General features: G+C 35.2%; 1 protein-coding gene across 1 annotated transcript in view; it reads left to right on the forward strand.

Annotated features, from left to right (window-relative positions):
* The window catches only part of PTDSS1 (phosphatidylserine synthase 1), a 73,835-nt gene that overhangs the window by 27,344 nt on the left and 26,907 nt on the right, over nt 1-19,584 (forward strand). Inside the window, exons 5-9 of the mRNA XM_074200336.1 lie at nt 3,509-3,667; nt 5,194-5,345; nt 7,170-7,311; nt 8,655-8,767; nt 14,235-14,300. Coding sequence (XP_074056437.1) covers nt 3,509-3,667; nt 5,194-5,345; nt 7,170-7,311; nt 8,655-8,767; nt 14,235-14,300 — 632 coding nt within the window. The remainder of the gene's footprint in view (nt 1-3,508; nt 3,668-5,193; nt 5,346-7,169; nt 7,312-8,654; nt 8,768-14,234; nt 14,301-19,584) is intronic.

The following is a 19,584-nucleotide window of genomic DNA, read 5'->3' on the forward strand; positions in this document are numbered from 1 at the left end:
TCTGATCTGACACTTATTTTATAGATAAGAAACTCAGTCCCAGGGTTAGACTGAGAGTAAATGGAGGGGCCAGAATTTGAACTTGGGTCCTTCAAATATAGCACCCTTCCTACTCTCTAGCATGCTGCTTCCCAATAATTAAAAAAAAAAGCTATCAAGCTTTACCCTCACCGTAAATCCTTTTTTTTTTTAAGAAAAATTTTATTTATTTTGATTTTTACCATTTTCCCCCATTCTTGCTTCCCTCCTCCCACTCCCCACAGAAGGTAGTGTGTTAGTCTTTACATTGTTTCCATGGTATACATTGATCTAAGTTGAATGTGATGAGAGAGAAATGATGTCCTTAAGGAATAAAAATAAAGTATGAGATAGTAAAATTACATAATAAGATAAAAATTTTTCTAATTTAAAGATAATAGTCTTTGATCTTTGTTCAAAGTCCACAATTCTTTCTCTGGATACAGATCCTCATCCTAAATCTTAACTACCATAATATAGAATGAACATTCTGGTTACATCCTTGTTCCTATATGGCATATTCCTGTTAAAACATCCCAAGATTGCTTTTATTTTTATTTCAACGACAAAAATAAACCTTTTACTCATATAATAACAATTGTAATATTTCAAAATACTTTTGCTTAATATTATCTGTTAATCTTATCTCTTTAGTATTTCAGCAAACCTATGAAATAGAAGCAGCAAAAATATATTAATTATATATTCTTTTATTATTGGCCAGAGGTACTCAGTCTTTATCATTAAGCCAGTGCTACATGGTGTGCAAACTAGCAGTGTTCAGAATTTTTCAGTATTCAGTAAAATTCAGAAAAACAGTGAATTCGAATATGTTTGGTAGAGGTAGGTTTGAACATAGCTATTTTTCTTTTTCTTTTTTTTTTAGGGTTTTTTTTTTTTTTTTTTTTTTTTTTGCAAGGCAAATGGGGTTAAGTGGCTTGCCCAAGGCCACACAGCTAGGTAATTATTAAGTGTCTGAGCCCGGATTTGAACCCAGGTACTCCTGACTCCAAGGCCGGTGCTTTATCCACTATGCCACCCAGCCGCCCGTAAAGCTATTTTTCTTAGGCAGTTTTCTTATGAGTCATTAATCAAGGAGAAGAAATTGATCTTCTAGATGTGGTTTCTAAACTGCTGCCTAAGGATCCAGATTCTTTGACTGCTAGCAACTCTTTGCAAATATACATTTCAGAGGCATTTTTGTATATCTTGGTTTGGTCTTGATAATTAGGTAAATCCTCCTTTCCTTGTCAGGCCATAATGTCACAAAGTAATTGTTAACATTTTTGAAGATCATTACCTCTTGAATTTAAAGATCTTGAGCTGGAAGTAACCTCAAGAAATTATGTAGTCACTCTTTCACTACCTTCTGGGGCCTCTCTCAAGTTGTTAGGATCCAGTAAGATAATGTTTGTAAAGGTCTTAGCAGTTCCTTGCACATTAATTAAGTGCTTAATAAATGGCTATTTTCTTCCTCCTTTTTCCCCCTCCTCCTCTTCTTCAAAAATGATATGTTAACAAAAATGACTGATACGGTGTTTTGCTTGAATTATCTGGTATTAACCATTTTGGGAGGTTAAGTTCTGTAGGTAGTACCTCACTGGATAGAGGAGAAAGAGGCCATAAAAGAGTAAATGGCTGGCCTATTGTCATGCTTGCAGCTAATAATTATCAGAGCCTAGATTCATACTCAAATCTCTGCTGATTCCAAGTTTAGCACTCTTCACTGGTGATTTCACTATAACACACATATAAGTGGTGGGAACAGGAGTAGAACTCAAGTGTCCTGCCTTATTTCCTTATATCATAACTGCTTCCCTTTTCATATTTTAATTACTCAAACATGTAGGATTATAGATTTAGAGTTGGAAGGGACTATGGTGTCCAAATCCCCTCTGACTGTAAATGCCAGGCTGGAACAGTTAAAGTCAGGCGTAGATGCCTTAGTGCTCCCTTCTTCCTCCTGTTTACCTTCTCTTCAGCTTCCTACTCCTTCCTACCTTTTGGCAATCTTTCCAGATGCCAGCCTGGGTACCTCTATTTTAGGACCTCCTGATCCCACATACTTAGAGCTGCCATACTCTACTCTCACCCCAATAGTCTCCCAAGTCTCATTCAGAACCAAGTTCTCTCTATATACATTCTAGTATTCCATGCCATTCTAAGCTTTGAACCTTATCATAAGGGGCCATTTGAAGACTATAAGCTCACCTTTGTTTATAAGCCCAAAGGTTCCCTTTTTATCTGATTGAAATTAAATACCTCTTTTTTTTAGAATAATTAAGGAGAAACAGAGGAGTATTATGTTGACACTTGGCTCCCTTCAGAATGTTGGCACTCCAGTTTATAGCTGGCTGAAACAGAGAATTAAGGAGACCAAAGTTAGTTTGTACCTATATTGTAGTTAACAACATTGCTGAAGTGTTCTCTATATCAGTTGAACCTTGAGGAGAAAGGGTGAGAGAATTTAATGCAATTCAGACAAATAGAATATACCTTATAGATGTAGTAGAAAGATCACGGGAGTTAAAATTTAGGAAACTAAGGTTCTTTTATTACCTGGATAATCATGAACTAATTATGTAATCTCCCTGTGTCTACTGATCTGTTAAATTAGGAAAGTAATAGTGATATCACTTATGTGACAGAACTATTGTAAAAGCATTTTCTAAGCCATCAAGCATGTGTGTTACTGCTGTACCTGATAACCACATCATACAGACTTAAGAATTCTTTAAAAATTTTTGTTTAAGAATGTTAATAGTTCTGAAATGAACAAAATTGATACTTTGATTGGAACTAAATTTCATTGATAGTTTAGTAATATTATTTTTCTTTCAGTTATAATCCAGTTAGGAATAGTAACAATTGATAAACTTCCAAACATTTTCCTAGGAATTTTATAGTCTCCTTTTTGAATTCCTAATATAATTTTCTCATTATGGTGGGAGAGTATTCCTTTGTTCTCAAAGTGGATGGAAAGGCTTCAAGTCTAGGCCAGGTGATAGAATAAATGCTCCCCAAAGTCCCACCCAGCCATTTTTGAAAAGTCTAACTACCAAAAGTTGACCGAGGATTGAGTGTTTTTGAGGGCTCTACCAATGCTTAAAGAGATCTTTGAAATAGCAACAAGGAGGGACTTTGGGAAGAAATCCAAAATAGGGTTTAATGTTATTCTAATCAGTAAGGAAATTGAATATTTCTCAGTTAAATTTTTCTCTTTTTTTTTTTTGATAAAATGTGCTTTATTTTTACAATTCTAGATATTGCTCTTAGAAGTTTGTAAAAGTTTCTTAGAGATTCTGGATGTCAAAGACAAATAATTAAATTTTTCCTGGTTTAAAAAAAAAGAGACATCTTTGATTGTTATTCCAGACTTGATAAGTTTTTATATTAAATGAAACGGTTCTTGTGGTTAAGATTTTATAAGTTCTTTGACATTTGTGTGTCCCATTGTTTTTAATTGTTCATTTTCCTAACTTTGAATTAGGAGTATGCTGTCAACTGTCATGTCATCACCTGGGAGAGGATTCTCAGCCATTTTGACATATTTGCTTTTGGACATTTCTGGGGCTGGGCCATGAAGGCTTTATTGATCAGGAGTTATGGACTGTGCTGGACAATTAGTATTACCTGGGAGCTAACTGAGGTAAGTAGGCACTTAAGTACCATAAAATATGTGTTTTTAAAAAGTAGACAGTTCATGAACTGGATATAATCTAAATGTACCTAGTGAAAATTATCTTTCATTCTATTAGTTTGACACAAATTTGTACTGCATCTTCTATTTTAAAAGTTCCACAAGAATGGATTTTACCACTTGTCTGTATGGTGGGGTTTTTTTGTTTGTTTTTTTTGTTTTTTTATTATTTCCCAATTCTTATGGTCAGAAAGTTCATTCAGCATTCTATACTCCATCTTTAATCTTGGAGTGTAGGACCAGAGTTTTGACAGTCCCCCAATGGGTCCTTTGGAAGTAGAAAATAAAATAAAGCTTTAAAAAATACTTTAAAGTGATAAACAAAAATATATTATTATGGGAAAACTATTTTAGAAATACTTACCTTCAACCAGAGCCATTTGTATTATTTCATTTCTAAAAAATAATGTTTGACATTCTCATAGTGTTCTAAGGTTTATATCCATTATCTCATTTAACCCTTTTAAACAACACTGTAAGGTAGGTACTACAGACATTATCATCTACATTTTATAGATAAGGAAACTTTGACTTGGATAGGTTAAATGACCACATTTATTATATGTAAATATTATGGATTTATAATTAACCAGATGACACAGGCAGGAATTGAATACTGACTTTCTTTTTTTTTTCTTTTTTCTTTTTTTTTTTTTACAAGGCTGTGAGGTTAAGTGACTTGCCCGAGGTCACACATCTAGGTAATTATTAAGTGTCTGAGGCCAGATTTGAACTTAGGTCCTCCTGACTCTAGGACCACTCTCCTAGATATTGGTTGCTCTTAGAAGTTTGTAAAACTTCTATCCACTGAGCCACTCAGTGGTCTTTCTAGTATAACACTGTTTCCAACATTCCTTTAAAAAGTTATTTCAAAAAAAAACTAAATTATTTAACTTGTTTGGATTTCAATTTCCTTACCTCTGGTGGAGGAGGATAGAGAGAGAGTGTGAAAATTGCATTATCTATTTCATGGGATTGTATTTAAAAAATGATATATAAAACCACAAGAAATATGTGTTGGTATTATTAAAAGCTATTTAGTTTTTCATGGTTTTGCCTAAAGCCATATTCCTCTGGCCTCTATATCTTTAAATATTAATTCTAATTATTGAATTTCTAAATTATAGGATTATGTCATAGTCCTTGTATCATTCTAAAAATTTTCTCTTATCCCTGTATATTCTTGTCTCTATAGTAGAGCTGGCAGTATGTTCTCAAAAGGAAATAATTGAATTCAAAGACCATTATTAAAATAGAAAAAACATTTCTTGCTAACATTTATATAGACCACCAAACTTGTCTGGAGTTCAGTTCTTGGAACCAAAAAAAAGTGTAGGTTTGATAAAAAAGATAAAAATGCCTCAATTTTTATCAGCTTTTTCCTTAAATATAACTCTATATAGAAGAAAAGGTTCTTTCTGTATATTTTACCCTGTTTTTTTCCCCACCCATCATCTTTTTTCTATATTCTGTAGCTTTTCTTCATGCATCTTCTGCCTAATTTTGCTGAGTGCTGGTGGGATCAAGTCATTTTGGACATCTTGTTATGCAATGGAGGTGGCATCTGGTTGGGAATGGTAGTTTGCCGATTTTTAGAGATGAGAACTTACCACTGGGCCAGCTTCAAGTAAGTCTTCTTACAACTCAGTCATAACTTTTATTTGTGTATTTGGAGTATATTGGCATGATCCAAAATCTCTTGTCAGTAAGTAGGAAGGAAATTGACCCACGAAGACAATTTTTCGTTTTCTATAATTAGAGAACAGGGAAAGAAAGTATAGATGAAAGCTTATATTTAGTAACCAACTCTTGTTTTGAATTTTATTTATTTCCTCACCTGCTGTGGTGTTTGCTTTATTAAAATATGCAAATACTCATTAGCTATGATTAAAGGACCAAAAGATGAATTGGAAAGAAGAAACTAGAAAGCTAAATTACCAGTCCCTCCTCAATCCCTAAAATAGAGTTGGCTGTATTTTCTTCCAAATAAACACATTTATTTCCATCTTGATTTTTATTAAAGGTTTCCCATTCTTTGCCAAATGTAAAGTTATAGAAGAAAAAGTTTTATTTCACACTTGGAAGAAAAACCAGTTTCAAAGAGAAACTATAAATGAATTCTTAGTATATTGAGACTATTTCTTGTAAAATAAAATAACTTGTTTCTTAGAATATAACAAACTTGCCTTGCATCATAATCTATTCTCTCCTACTTAGCCTTGGATAGGTAATTCTTTATTCCTTGTTCTTTTGCTCAAATAACTTTACTTACATTCTGATGCAAAGACCTCCAGAGCAAGAGAGCTGGCCACCTGGAGCTATGAGAAGTGAGCTGCATTGGGGCTCTGAGCTGCTGCCTTACTATCCACCCAGTGTCCTCAGACACAGCACTTTATGCTTAGCCTTCCCTTTCTTCCCATGAAATAAGGATTTGACTTCCTTCATCTCTAATCCAGTGAATCACTTAGTATCCAAGTCAGCATTCCAGGGTGAATTGAGAAGGTGTTTTGGGGTTTTGTTTATGAATCTAACACCCTTTTTAACTACTCTCAGTTTATCTAGGTATATACATTGGCAAAAGAATTGAATTAGAGACAAAGTCTATGGTCCAGGCTACAAAATTTATAACTACATCTCATTAGGACCATTCTATTAAAACTGTTAAAAACATTCTTTTAAAAACTTTGGTTAAGCACTTGCCCTGTGCCATACAGTGGGGGAGAAGATAAAAATCAGAATATTCCCTGCTCTCAAGGAATTTATTCTAGTTTGGGGGAAACACTGCTTTAAGAAGAACTTCTGTTTTGGTTTGGTCCATGGCAGATCAAGCCAAGACCAGATGGAAGCTGGGTTTTGTTAAGGAAAGTAGTAGTGCAAGTGATAAGACCCCAACCACTTGAGAAAAGGGTGACTGAGCAGGAAAAACTGCCAATTTGGATATCCTGCCCTTAGTGGGAATTGGGCAGTAAAGATTGAGTTGGGATGGTGGTGACCATCTCACAAACTCCTGCAATCAACCAGGAAGTTCAGATCAAAGGGAAGAAGAAACAAGTTCAGAGAACAAGGAGGTTAGATTCTTTGGGACCTAAAGAATTCTTCATTTTTTCTCTTGGGAACCAAAGTAATTAGTACCTGAGAGGAATAAAAGTCCTAGCATCTATATCTGTGATTGGGATATCTCCAGAACTTTGTCCTTAGTAACTCAGTTTCTTTTGAAAGCTGGCTCCACCTCTGTTATGGAAATACCTTTACTCTGATCTCATTTTCCCTAAAATCCTTAACAGAATCTTTTTTAATAAGTATTTTCACTGTAAATAAACACTCCTGCTATCAGAAGAAATTTTTTGGAAAGATATTACTTATCTTGATTACTATACAATCAATGTGAATCCTTCTTGTCCTGCCTCTTTGGAATCTTGGCTAGAGTATTGTAGCCATTCTTTTCTTACAGGGACATTCACACCACTACAGGGAAAATCAAAAGAGCTGTGTTGCAGTTCACTCCTGCTAGCTGGACATATGTTCGGTGGTTTGACCCCAAGTCTTCATTTCAGAGGGTGGCTGGAATATACCTTTTCATGATCATCTGGCAGGTAAAAAAAATGTGGGGTGGGGAGAGATATCACAAAAAATTTTTTTGAAATTAAGATTTTCTAAATTAAAATGATAATCAACAAGATTTGGTTGGAAGCTAGAATGCTAACTCTGTCATCCAAAAAACAGTGCAATTAAATGAAACCATAAGCTTGGAGCTTATTTCACATGAAGACTTATATGCTGGTCTTTTCTTTTTCTTTTTTTTTATTTAAGGCAACAGGGTTAAATGACTTGCCTAAGGTCACACAGCTAGGTAATTATTAAGTGTCTGGGGCTGGATTTGAACTCAGGTCTTCCTGACTCCAGGGCCAGTGTTCTATCTACTGCACCACTTAGCTGCGTATGCAGGTCTTTAAAAAGCTAGATATAAATTACAATTATCTGTGAAAGAAACTAATGTTCAGTGTTCATAACTGAGTGGATTAGGCATTAGGTTACTTTTTATTGAGAGTAATTCTAGAAACCAAAGAAATAGATGGATAGAATTTTCCAAAGTGCCAATATGATTGGTATTTGATTATGAAATTAATATCTCAACAGTAGATAAGTATTTTGCAGACATCTGAATAAGTTAATTCCCCATGGGAAAGCTAAAAATTCTGAGCATGATAATAACTGGAATCTCTTTGTGTACTATTTTTAGTAGGAAGAAGTTCCAGGAGGATAGCATTATATTATTTATTCAGATAACTATAATTAATAATGCTCCATAATTTTTTAATGTTACTGTGAAAATGTGACTTAAAACTACATACAAAATCCCCAAAGGCTTTTTGTTCTTTTTAGCACAAAGTAAAAGGATTTGTGTGCTCCAAATTTTCAATTCATAGCATGATCTAATTAGCCAATTTCTCCTTATCAAACAATCCTGTTTTCCACAGGTAGACCTTATCTGGGTTCCCAATTCACTGTTCCCAGATTTGGAGACTAAACTTTCATCCTCAGAGGCAAAACTAAAAAAAGTACTTTTTGAGTATTTGGGCACTATATTGGACCTCCCTGCTTTGTTGTGTGTATATCCTCTTTTGTGTGTGTGTGTGTGTGTGTGTGTGTGTGTGTGTGTGTGTGTGTGTTTTTACATATGTTTCTATATACCTATATACACATGTACATTATATATCAGTTTATACATATATTTGTGTGTATACCCACATGTGTATGCATTCCTCTTTTATGTATTTGCAGTATTGTTTTCTGAAAACATCATAAAAATCCCAAATTCTTTAATTGGAGAATTGACTCAATTCATATTGAAAATGCTCAGAAGCAACTTTAGATAGGTTAATATGCATGCAACCTTCTCTCTCAAACTGTTGACTGATTTCTTCTTCCTTTTCAGCTGACTGAATTAAACACCTTCTTCTTGAAACATATCTTTGTGTTTCATGCAAGCCATCCATTAAGTTGGTGTAGAATTCTCTTCATTGGTGGGATCACTGCACCTACTGTTAGGTAACTTTGCATTCCTTTTATAGATTTTTATTCAGAGAGAGAATTATGAATTTTTTGCAATAAACAACATTTAAAAGAATCCTGCAGAATTTCCCAGGAATGTTTTTTCTCTTCAAACTTTAGCCTGGGGGTGGGGGGGGACCTATGAGGGTGCGATCAGTGGTGGGAGCCCACAGTTAGAACTGTGAGAGCTCAGGACACTGAAATACCTTTCAAGTAGTTTCGATTTCCCTTGACCATAACATAAGACCCTAAAGCATGCCAAAAGTAGCTCCTTTTTTCCCCATTATTTTGCATGACCTATTATTATCAGAATAAAAGACCTGGTATAGAGATCCTGTGTGACACAGATCTGCATTTGGGGTATACTTTAGTATCAATTGCCTGAGACACTGAGAGATGAAGAGTCTTAGTGATAAGTGCTGGGGATAAAAAGAAAAAAAGACAATTCCTGCCCTCAAGAAGCTCAGAGCCTCCTGGGGGGGGGGGGGGATAGCATGCAAATTAACTTTGCACAAACCAGTAATAGGCAGGGGAAATTGATAATCTATGGAGAAAAGGAACTCTCATCAGGGAGGAGTTTCTTGTAAAAGGTAGACTTTCAGTTGGGGAAGCCAAGAAAAAGAGATGGGGGGCGGGGGAGAATTCCAAGCATGGAGGGAACCATTGAAAATGCCTGGAGTTTAGAGATAAGGCCCAGGGCTCAATTGGAATGGTACTATGGGGCTTTGAATGAGATAATAGAGATATACTTGATTCTGGATGGGAGGGGGGAATAATTTGTTGACTAGGGAGGTGACATGGTTAGACCTGAACTTTAGGATAATCACTTGGCAGGTAAGAGGAGGATGACAAGTCTTGTGTCTAACCAGCCAATTAGCATGATAGTATGGCAGTTTCTCCACATTGATGGAAATTACAGGTCTAAATTAGAAGTGTGGCCATTAGTTACATAATGTTTACTGAGGACCTCCTATGTGCCAGCACTATGCTAAGCACTGTGAATACAAAAAAAGGGGCAAAAAAATCAGTTACCGCTTTCAAGGAGTTCACAGTCTAATGGAGGAGACAGCTCACTAAAAACTCAAATATAAACAAATATAGACAGAATAAATTGAATAATAACTCAGAGTGAAGACACCAAGATTAACAAGGAGTGGCAAAGATTTATTTTAATTATATAAACATTTTATTTATTTTTCAGTTACATACAATGGTAGTTTATACCAAAGACTTTTTTTGCAAGATTTTGAAATATACAATTTTTTTCCTTTCTCTCTCCCTTCTCTCCATTTTTTTTTTTTTTAGGTTTTTGTAAGGCACACGGGGTTAAGTGGCTTGCCCAAGGCCACACAGCTAGGAAATTAATTATTAAGTGTCTGAGATTGGATTTGAACCCAGGTACTTCTGACTCCAGGGCCGGTGCTTTATCCACTATGCCACCTAGCCGCCCCTGATAGAGTCTTTACATTTGCTTCCATGATATGCATAGATCAAAATTGAATGTGTTGAGAAAAGGAACAGTTCCATGAGGAAGAAGGAAAACATCAGAGATAGCAAAATTATGTAATATATATATATATAAGACAACTTTTAAAAATTGAAGATAATAATCTTTTATGCTCATTTAAATTCCACAGTATTTTTTTTTTCTCAAATTGCCTCCTTTCTAATAGCTATTATTTCTGTGTTGTCTTAAGATTTACAGAGTGTTTTTCTTAGGACATCCTTCCAACAGGATGGCAAAATAGACTTGACCTCCTACTTGTTTCTTTAACTACCAGCATAATGGGCAAATTCATGAGATAGGTCAGTGGACCTTTGAAACCTTTTTTCTATTTTATAATTAATATAAGCTAATATTATAAGCAAAACTTTTTTTTTAACCAAATTAGGAAAATTCAACAGTTCTTGTTGAATTGATGGTCCTTATTAAGACAGAAAACTAAAAAATTACTTATAATTATTCATTATAGAATTAATTTTAAATATTACAAAATTTTAAATATTACAAAATTTATTAAGTACATTTAAAACTACATTTTAAATTGAATTTTATCATACAAATAACTGATCACTTAAAAAACATCCTTCCTCATTTTAAAGTTTTTGCAAGGCAGTGGGGTCAAGTGGTTTGCCCAAGGTCACACAGCTAGGTAATTATTTAGTGTCTGAGGCCAGATTTGAACTTGGGTACTCCTGACTCCAGGGTTGGTGCTCTATTCACTGTGCCACCTAGCTGCCTCTAAATATCACTTTTCTAATTCTGCTTTCATCACTTTTCCTTATTTAAGAAAATCCTCTTATTTTTTTATGGTGAACTTAATCTTGAAAAAACAAAAAAATTTCAGTATTAAAAACTTACAAGAAAGAGAATTATATAAGAAATGGTGGACTCTGTTTTGTTCAGTATTTTTTTAAAGAATAACAGACAGAATTGTTCTATCTGTCCCTCCTTCTGCCCTTTTGTCTTTGCATTAAACAACCTTTTGATGCTTTTTTTTAGGCATATCTACCTAACCGGCATAACTACCGGTTAACCAATAACTTGAAAGAGAACCCTTCTCTTGCAATAAATATGTATAGTTAAGCAAAACAAATCAATACCCTGGTCACATCCTCTTTCTTAACTCCTTATTCTTACATTGTGATATTTTATGTTCCAGTTTGTTCAGTCAAAATATTCATCACTTGCTATGTTTCAAGCACTGGAAATACAAATACAAGCAAAAAGACAGTCCCTTCTCTCAAGGACCTTAGACTCTAATGGGGAAAGACAGCATATAAAAGGAAGCTGATATGAGTGTTGGAGGTGGAAGGCCCTCAGCAGGTACAAAAAGTGTACAACTTGGACAGAAATAAGTGAATGTGACTGGCCTGGGAGCCCTCCTTAAATGAAGGTTCTAAGATGAGTTCTTCAATCAGAAGGAGAGGCCACAGGGACAGAATGTACTTATATTATGTGAATTCCTGATCTGGAGTGAGCTTCCAGGATGAGAAAATTCCTGAGAAAGTCTGGAGTGCCAGCTCAGTAAATATCATACAGATAATTCTGTGGCAATCTTTAGGCATATTCCCAGCAATGGACATATTGGATTAAATGGTCTGACCATTTTTAGAATTCTTATTCTGTTACTACCATGTTGCTTTCCAAAAAGAGTCCATCAATTTTTAATGCTACCAGCATTGGAATAAGTGACCCTATTTTCTCACATTCCTGTCAGAATTGAAATTTGTTTTCATTTTTGTCAATTTGGTGAATGACTCAAGATTATTTATTTGCATAATTTTGATGGTTGGAAAGAGCATATTTTTTCAGTTTGCATATCTTCTTTTGTAAATTGTCTTTGTAGACTTTGATAATTTTCTCTTTTACGTTGTAATTTATTTGGGAATTCCTGATAAGTTTTACCTTTTAAGTTTTTCTTTAATACAGTTTGCTACATTTCCCCAAGGCTCTTTTAGCATTTTTTTTATTTGGCACATTATTTTATTGGTGTATGTTGTTAAATTCATTAAAATCCCAGGCTTAATTCACATATAAATTAAATTGTCATGAGTTTTCATATTGTTAAAAAAAATTCCAGAACAAAACCATAAACTAAAACCATATGAATTCAGTTTCTCAGAAGGACTCATCAAAATGTGTTGTTTAGTCAGACCAAGAGATTTCTTGCTATTTATTCTCTGTTATTTCAAAAACATCCTCTTCCTGTATATTAAATGTTGCCTAAGGCAATTTAGTGATTGGTTCAGATTTGGGGGATTTAGTTAGGTTATTATAACTGTACTTTAATTGCAGATTAGCTCATGTAAACCAGTACTTTTTAAAAGAAAATAAGGAAAACAAAATAGAGCCCAGCATCAATCTAGTTTTTCTGACTCTCTTCTAATTTTATTATGTTTTCATGAGAAACAGTTTTTTGAGATACTTGAGCATTCTTAGTATAGTATGATGTACAATTAGAAGCATAATGAAGACTAATGAGCAAATATAATCAGATAATGAAAATTTGTGGCTTAATGAAGACTTAGTTCATTAAATAACACTTTAAGAGCAAGAATAAATTAAATCCAGGGGAAGTTAAGTTCTCTTGGCCTTTTGCTCCAAGTCATGACTAAAGAGTAAACCTTGATAAGATTCAGAAGCATTGGCATCCTCAGACAATGAAATGTTCTTGTAGTCTCCTTCCAGTTGCTTCTGCAACTTTTATTTTCAACTCACAAAACTAGTCCTAGAAAGTTTTGAAAGAATTGATTTGTCATTCTTCTCTACCCTCAGAAATCATTTCACAGAAAGGCTGAGGTTGCCATCCAGGGGAACTTTTATTGCAGGAGCCCAAGGTTGTGTTTATTTTGCAGCCAAATGGAGACTTCTGTGTTGGCATTGTGCTCTTATCCTTCACATCCATCTCTTAGCTAGAGCTCCACAAAGAGCATAGGCTTAGAAAGTAGGCCAGGTCAGTCAAGTCCAAAAGCATTTTTTTGTTGCTAAAATTAAATTTCATTTAATTTTCATGGTGATCTGCCCTCTCTCTCACTTTCCCAAGTGGTAATGCATTGAGAAAGCAAGGGAAAAAAAACCAAATCTATTACAAACTTATACATTCAAGCAAAGAAATTCCCACTTTAACCTTATCCAAAAAATTTCTCTTTTCTCTCTTTATCAGGAGGTGGAGTACTTGTGTTATAAGTGCTGGGGATAAAAAGAAAAAAAACAATTCCTGCCCTCTAGAAGCTCAGAGCCTCCTGGGGAGAAATAGCATGTAAATTAACTCTTCACAAACCAGTAATAGGCAGGGGAAATTGATAGTCTGTGGAGAAAAGGAATGTCATTAGGGAGAAGGAGTTTCTTGTAAAAGGTAGACTTTCAGTTGGGGAAGCCAAGAAAAAGAGATGGGGGGGGGGGGAGAATTCCAAGCATGGAGGGAACCATTTAAAATGCCTGGAGTTTAGAGATAAAGCCCATGGCTCAATTGGAATGGTACTATGGGGCTTTGAATGAGATAATAGAGATATACTTGATTCTGGATGGGAGGGGGAATAATCTGTTGACTAGGGAGGTGACATGGTTAGACCTGAACTTTAGGATAATCACTTGGCAGGTAAGAGGAGGGTGGCAAGTTTTGTGTCTAACCGGGTGGCAAGTTTTGTGTCTAACCCGCCAATTAGCATGATATTTAAGAATCTGGATGTGAATCAGTAAGGGCCTCCACCAAGGTGGTGGCAGGGTCAGAGGAGAAGTAGAATCCCTTGAGGGAAGTGAGAAAGTGGAGGCATGGATGACATCTTAGTTGTGGACCTGGCTGACTGGGAAGAGTGAAGCTTCTGCACTAATAGAAAAGTTAGTGGGGAGGACTTTGAAAACACATAGCTTTTTAAAATATTTGCTTTGTCAAACATGTAATTATGCAATGCCCCCCTCAAGAAGCTTTCAGTAATTTCAGATCTCATTTGTGCCTTTCAGACAGTACTATGCTTACCTCACAGACACACAGTGCAAACGAGTGGGAACACAATGCTGGGTATTTGGGTGAGTATTCTACTTTCTTGAGAGTTTTACAAAATTAAAAGAATGGGAATGTTTTTAATGCTTCTATAATATCCTTTGGTTACTGTCTGACATTGTAAAAGATATCTTTATTTAGAGGTAAATTATATTTCCTTTTGGAAGTTAATCAACTATTTTTGGAGGGAGCATAGTTTTTCAAGTATCCTCTTGTGGTTTCTTTAAATAGTTCCAAATAGTTGATATAGAAGGAAGAGAAACCTTTAAATGACTATGGAACTAGTAGGTATATTCCAGGTAAAAACTGGGAGGAAGTTCTTTTAAAAGACAAAGTAACTCAAATTGCCTTTTAGAAAACAAATTAAACAAGTGTCCATGATGGGTTTTCATAATTCTTGTCAGCAAGAATTAACTCCTTAAAATAATTGACTCATGCTAAGATATAATTTTACTTCTCTTCCTGGGGAATGGAAATGACTTTCTTACTGCCTGTATGACTCCTAGGCAAGATAATTAACCTCCCTGGGCTTCAGTTCCCTTGTTTTTAATATGGCATAATTGGACTCAGTGGAGCCTTGAGTTTCCTCTCAGCTTTATTTCTGTGATTCTGTGAAATATATTAGCACCCACTTATATATTCTTGCCCTTTGTTTAAGACTCTTGCCAGGGCATAATTTTTTTTCATATTAATATGGGTTAACATTTGGATCCTGTTATCTATTGATCTTTTCAAGAAAACAATAATATTATAGTCTTCTGAAACATTAAACAGAACATTGAAAAGCTTTAGGGATATTGTAATGAATTTAATTCCATTTCCATAGGAACAAATATCAATGTCACTAGTCAAATGAGTCCCCATATCTATAGATCTTCTATAACACAATAAAAAGGGCAATAAGCTCTTAATAGCCAAGGTAAACTGAGAGTTTCTCCAAATAATTTTATTAGTTCTTTCAAGAATTTTTAGGAAACCAAGTGTTTCTTTCCAGTGGACAGATATCCTTAACACTGAAATGTTGATACTTTGCAAAATCCATATATAAGATGCAAAATCCATATATAAGATACATCATACATGTGTATATACATATACATGTATATATATATATACACACACACACATATATAAAATGTCTTTCTATGTTGTGAGACTTTAGATTGATAAAAATAGCCTCTAACTTCTGATACACTAGCCAGTTCTGAAGTTTAGTCTTCTGATATTCAAGTTAGATTATGTATGTCTAAATTTTTTTCAATTCTTTCAGCTAGTCTATGTAAAAATTTCAGCATTCAAGACCTTCAGAAACAAAGGGACACTTTTATACTTTAGGGGGGGGGGGGGCTTATTTTTGTTTCATTTTGCAAATTCTCACCATAAGCTGATTTCCTTCTATGAAGGAAAAGCAGCTTAAGAGGGGAGGATGGATTAGCTTCTCTTTGTTGAGTGCCTTAGCTAGAAAGGGAAATTCTATTTTTTGACTCAAACTGCAGATCCACTGAACAAAGGAAAAATCCCTGTATCAGGAATCATTTGTTCAATAGAAAGGAATAATTCCAAAAGCCTACTTGCTAACTGTTTGAGACCTAAGTGATACGTGATACTTGACAATGGCCTCCCTTCCCTTGTCCTCATCTTCATTGCAGTTTTAAATATCTTCATACATATATTTTTCATTCTCAATTAAAAACCCACTCCATACAGCTCCAGAGTGATAATTCTTTAGTATTTTCCACTAGACTGAGTCTTTTCAACATTTAGGGCAAAGGAAAAGTGGGAAGGTGCTTTAACAAAGCTTTATTTCATTTAGACAGCCAAAAAAATTTCAAGGCTGCTTTATAGGGAAATAGAATAAGATCATTCAGTAATTTTGTAGAAAGTTCTTCAAGAAATTTGGACAATCTTACTGGAACATTATTTTAGATTAACAGCAATGCTTAATCATTTTTTTATTCTTTCAATGACTCTGTAAAGTACCAGCCGGTAAGTCCCTCAAAAACAAAAGGTTACTTTTATACTTTTGAGGGATGATTTTTGTTTTTGTTTTGTTTTACAAATTCTCAACCTAAGCTTTCCATCTCCCCGCCTTCCTCTGGAGGACAGGCTATGGGGGTTAAGTCTAACTTCTTTTATTCCTTGGACTGCTAGAGATAAAGAAGCATGTGTCCTCATAACATTAACTTCTTCCTCTAAGAGAGGAACACAGATCCTTCAGAAGACCTTTTCTTCATTTTCTTATTACTCAATCTCCCTATATTCCACATTATTTTATAGGTGTTAAATGATATTTTGATATTTTCTTTCCTTCATCTTTTTTCCTTTCTTTTATAGTTTCTTCCCTTTTGTAACATCCTAACCCAAAATGTATTCATGTGCTTGCATTGTTATTTCTGCCTCAAGTCTCTGACTTGTTCTTTTTTTCTTTCTTTTTTTTTTTTGCAAGGCAAACGGGGTTAAGTGGCTTGCCCAAGGCCACATGGCTAGGTAATTATTAAATGTCTGAGACCAGACTTGAACCCAGGTACTCCTGGCTCCAGGGCCGGTGCTTTATCCATTATGCCACCTAGCCACCCCCTCTGACTTTTTCTAAGGAGTTTCTAACAAAAAAAAAGGATGCCATTAGAATTTATTACCTGAAGTTCTTCATTTAGATTACAACTTTTCCTCTTCTCTAGACATTTTTTTAAACAATGTTTAGGTTACATGAACTTTTCTGCATTGAGAGGAGAAAATTGACTTCATTAATAAAAATAATGATTATTTGCCAATCATGCAGTTCTTGCACACATTATCTTTTGTGACCTTCAATAGTCCTGTGAGATACAATAAAAAAAAAAATACCTGCCCAACAACAGAGCCTTAGGTTTCAGATAAATACAAACAAAACCCATAATCTCTGGAGGTACCTGCCAATATCCTAACTCTATTTTTTATCATATCAATCCCTCTAGTAGCAAAATAAATTCAAATTGATCTAGGTCTAATTCCACCTTAGTTTGGCTTGGTATAGTATGGGGATTCCACATTCCCTATCTCTCCTTGTACTAGTGCCCTGTCCCACAAAAAGCTGATATTTATATAGTACCTTAATGTTTGAAAAACCTTTAGTGTATTATCTTATTTCTTGCAAGTATTAGAAACTCCCTTCTCAGGTTGTGTTGTTCAGTCATTCAGTCCAGCTTAATCAGTTGTGTCCAACTCTTCCTAATCCCATGGTTCCTTGTGTCTTTAAGTATTGACTGATTTGATTTCTTTGCTGTCCAAAGGACTCTGGAAAGTCTTCTCCAGTACCACAGTTTAAAAGTGTCAATTCTGCTGCACTCAGCTTTCCTTGTAATCCAACTCTCACACAGTCACACATTAACTGGAAAAAATATATAACTTTGACTATACATATTTCTGCTTTTTATAATGCTGTACACATTTGCCACAGATTTCCTTCCAAGGAGCAAGCATTTCTTAATTTCATGACTGCAGTCACCATCTGCATTGATCTTTGAATCCAAGAATATAAAATCTGACAGACCTTCAGTGTCTCCTTTTTGCTAGGAGGTGCTGGGACCAGTTGCCAGCTTTTGCACTCTCCTCTTTCATCTTCATCAAGAGCTTTCTTATTCCTCTTAACTTTCCACCAGCAGAGTTGTATCATCTTCAAATCTGAGATTGTTGATGTTTTTCCCAGAAACTTTAATTCCAACTTTTGATTTATCTAATTAGCATTCACATGATTTTCTCTGTATATAAATTAAATAAGGTGAATGTACAGCCTTGTTGTACTCCTTTTCCATTCTTAAACCAATCGGTTGTTCCATGACAGATTCTCATTTTCTTCTTGACCTGAACACAGGTTCCTCAGGAGACATATAAGATGATCTGGTATTCCCATCTCTTTGAGGACTTACCACGTTTTGTTGTGATACATACACTCAGAGGCTTTAGTGTAGTCATTGAAGCAGAAGTAAATGTTTTTCTGTAACTCCATTACTTTCTCTATAATCCAACAAATGTTAACAATTTAAAAAAAAAATTTTAATTTACATTTTTATTTATTTATACATTACTAAAATAGTCTTGGAAGAGTAAACATAATCCTCCCTCCTCCCACAAAAATAAAAAACCTCAGAAGAAATAAAGTGAAAAGAGAAAAAATTATGCTTCACTCTGTGTTCAGATACCATCAGCTCTGTCTCTGGAGGTGGATTGCATTCTTTATCATAAGTCCATCAGAGATATTACCTCCATTTTTTCCACAGTTGCTGTTGCTAATTGTAATTCCCTCTATCTATTCCTCCCAACTCCCATTTATTGTATTTCCTCTCTCCTTTCATGCTGTCGCTCTCCAAAAGTGTGCTGTGGGACAGTGGATAGAGCGCTGGCCCTGGGGCCAGGAGGCCCAAAGCCTACATCCCACCCCAGAGACCCAGCAACCACAGCCATGAGGTCCTGGCAGACCACCCAATCCCACTACCTTGAAAAAAGTAAAAAAAAAAAATGTGTTTTATCTGACTACCCTCTCCTATCACCTACACCCCCTTTCCCTCCCTCTATCCCCTATCTCACATCCCCTTCCTCTCCTTTATCCTCTAGATTTCTATATCCTATTATGTATATTGTTTCCTCTCTGAGCCATTTCTCTCTTTTTTCCCCTTTTTTTTGGTTTTTTTTTTTTAACAAGGCAGTATGGTTAAGTGGCTTGCCCAAGGCCACACAGCTAGGCAGTTATTAAGTGTCTGAGGCCAGATTTGAAGTCAAGTACTCCTGACTCCAGGGTTGATGCTCTGAGTCATTTCTGATGAGAATGAAAGCTCCCTCATTCCCCTTTACCTTCCCCCTTCCACTCTATTGCAAAAGATTTTTCTTGACTCTTTTACATGAAATACCTTAGCCCATTCTACCTCTCCTTTCCCTTTCTCCCAGGACATTCCCTTTTTACCCATTGACTCCATTTTTACAATATGTTATACCTTCAAATTCTGCTCCCTCCTGTGCCTTGTCTAAATATGTTCCTTCTAAGATTCATATGAGTATTATCAGTATCATCTTCCCATACAGAAATATATGCAGTTCAACATTATTAAATCCCTCATAATTTACCCTTCTTGTCCACCCTCTCTATGCTTCACTTCAGTCCTGTACTTGAAGATCAAACTTTCTGTTCAGCTCTGGCCATTTCAACAGGAATATTTGAAATTCCCCTATTTCATTAAATGTCCATCTTTTCCCCTGGAAGAGAATGTTCAGTTTTGCTGGGTAGTTGATTCTCAGTTGCATTCCAAGCCCTTTTTGCCTTCCATAATATTATATTCC

This window comes from Macrotis lagotis, chromosome X (genome assembly GCF_037893015.1).
Source record: "Macrotis lagotis isolate mMagLag1 chromosome X, bilby.v1.9.chrom.fasta, whole genome shotgun sequence".
Taxonomy (NCBI): Eukaryota; Metazoa; Chordata; class Mammalia; order Peramelemorphia; family Peramelidae; genus Macrotis; species Macrotis lagotis.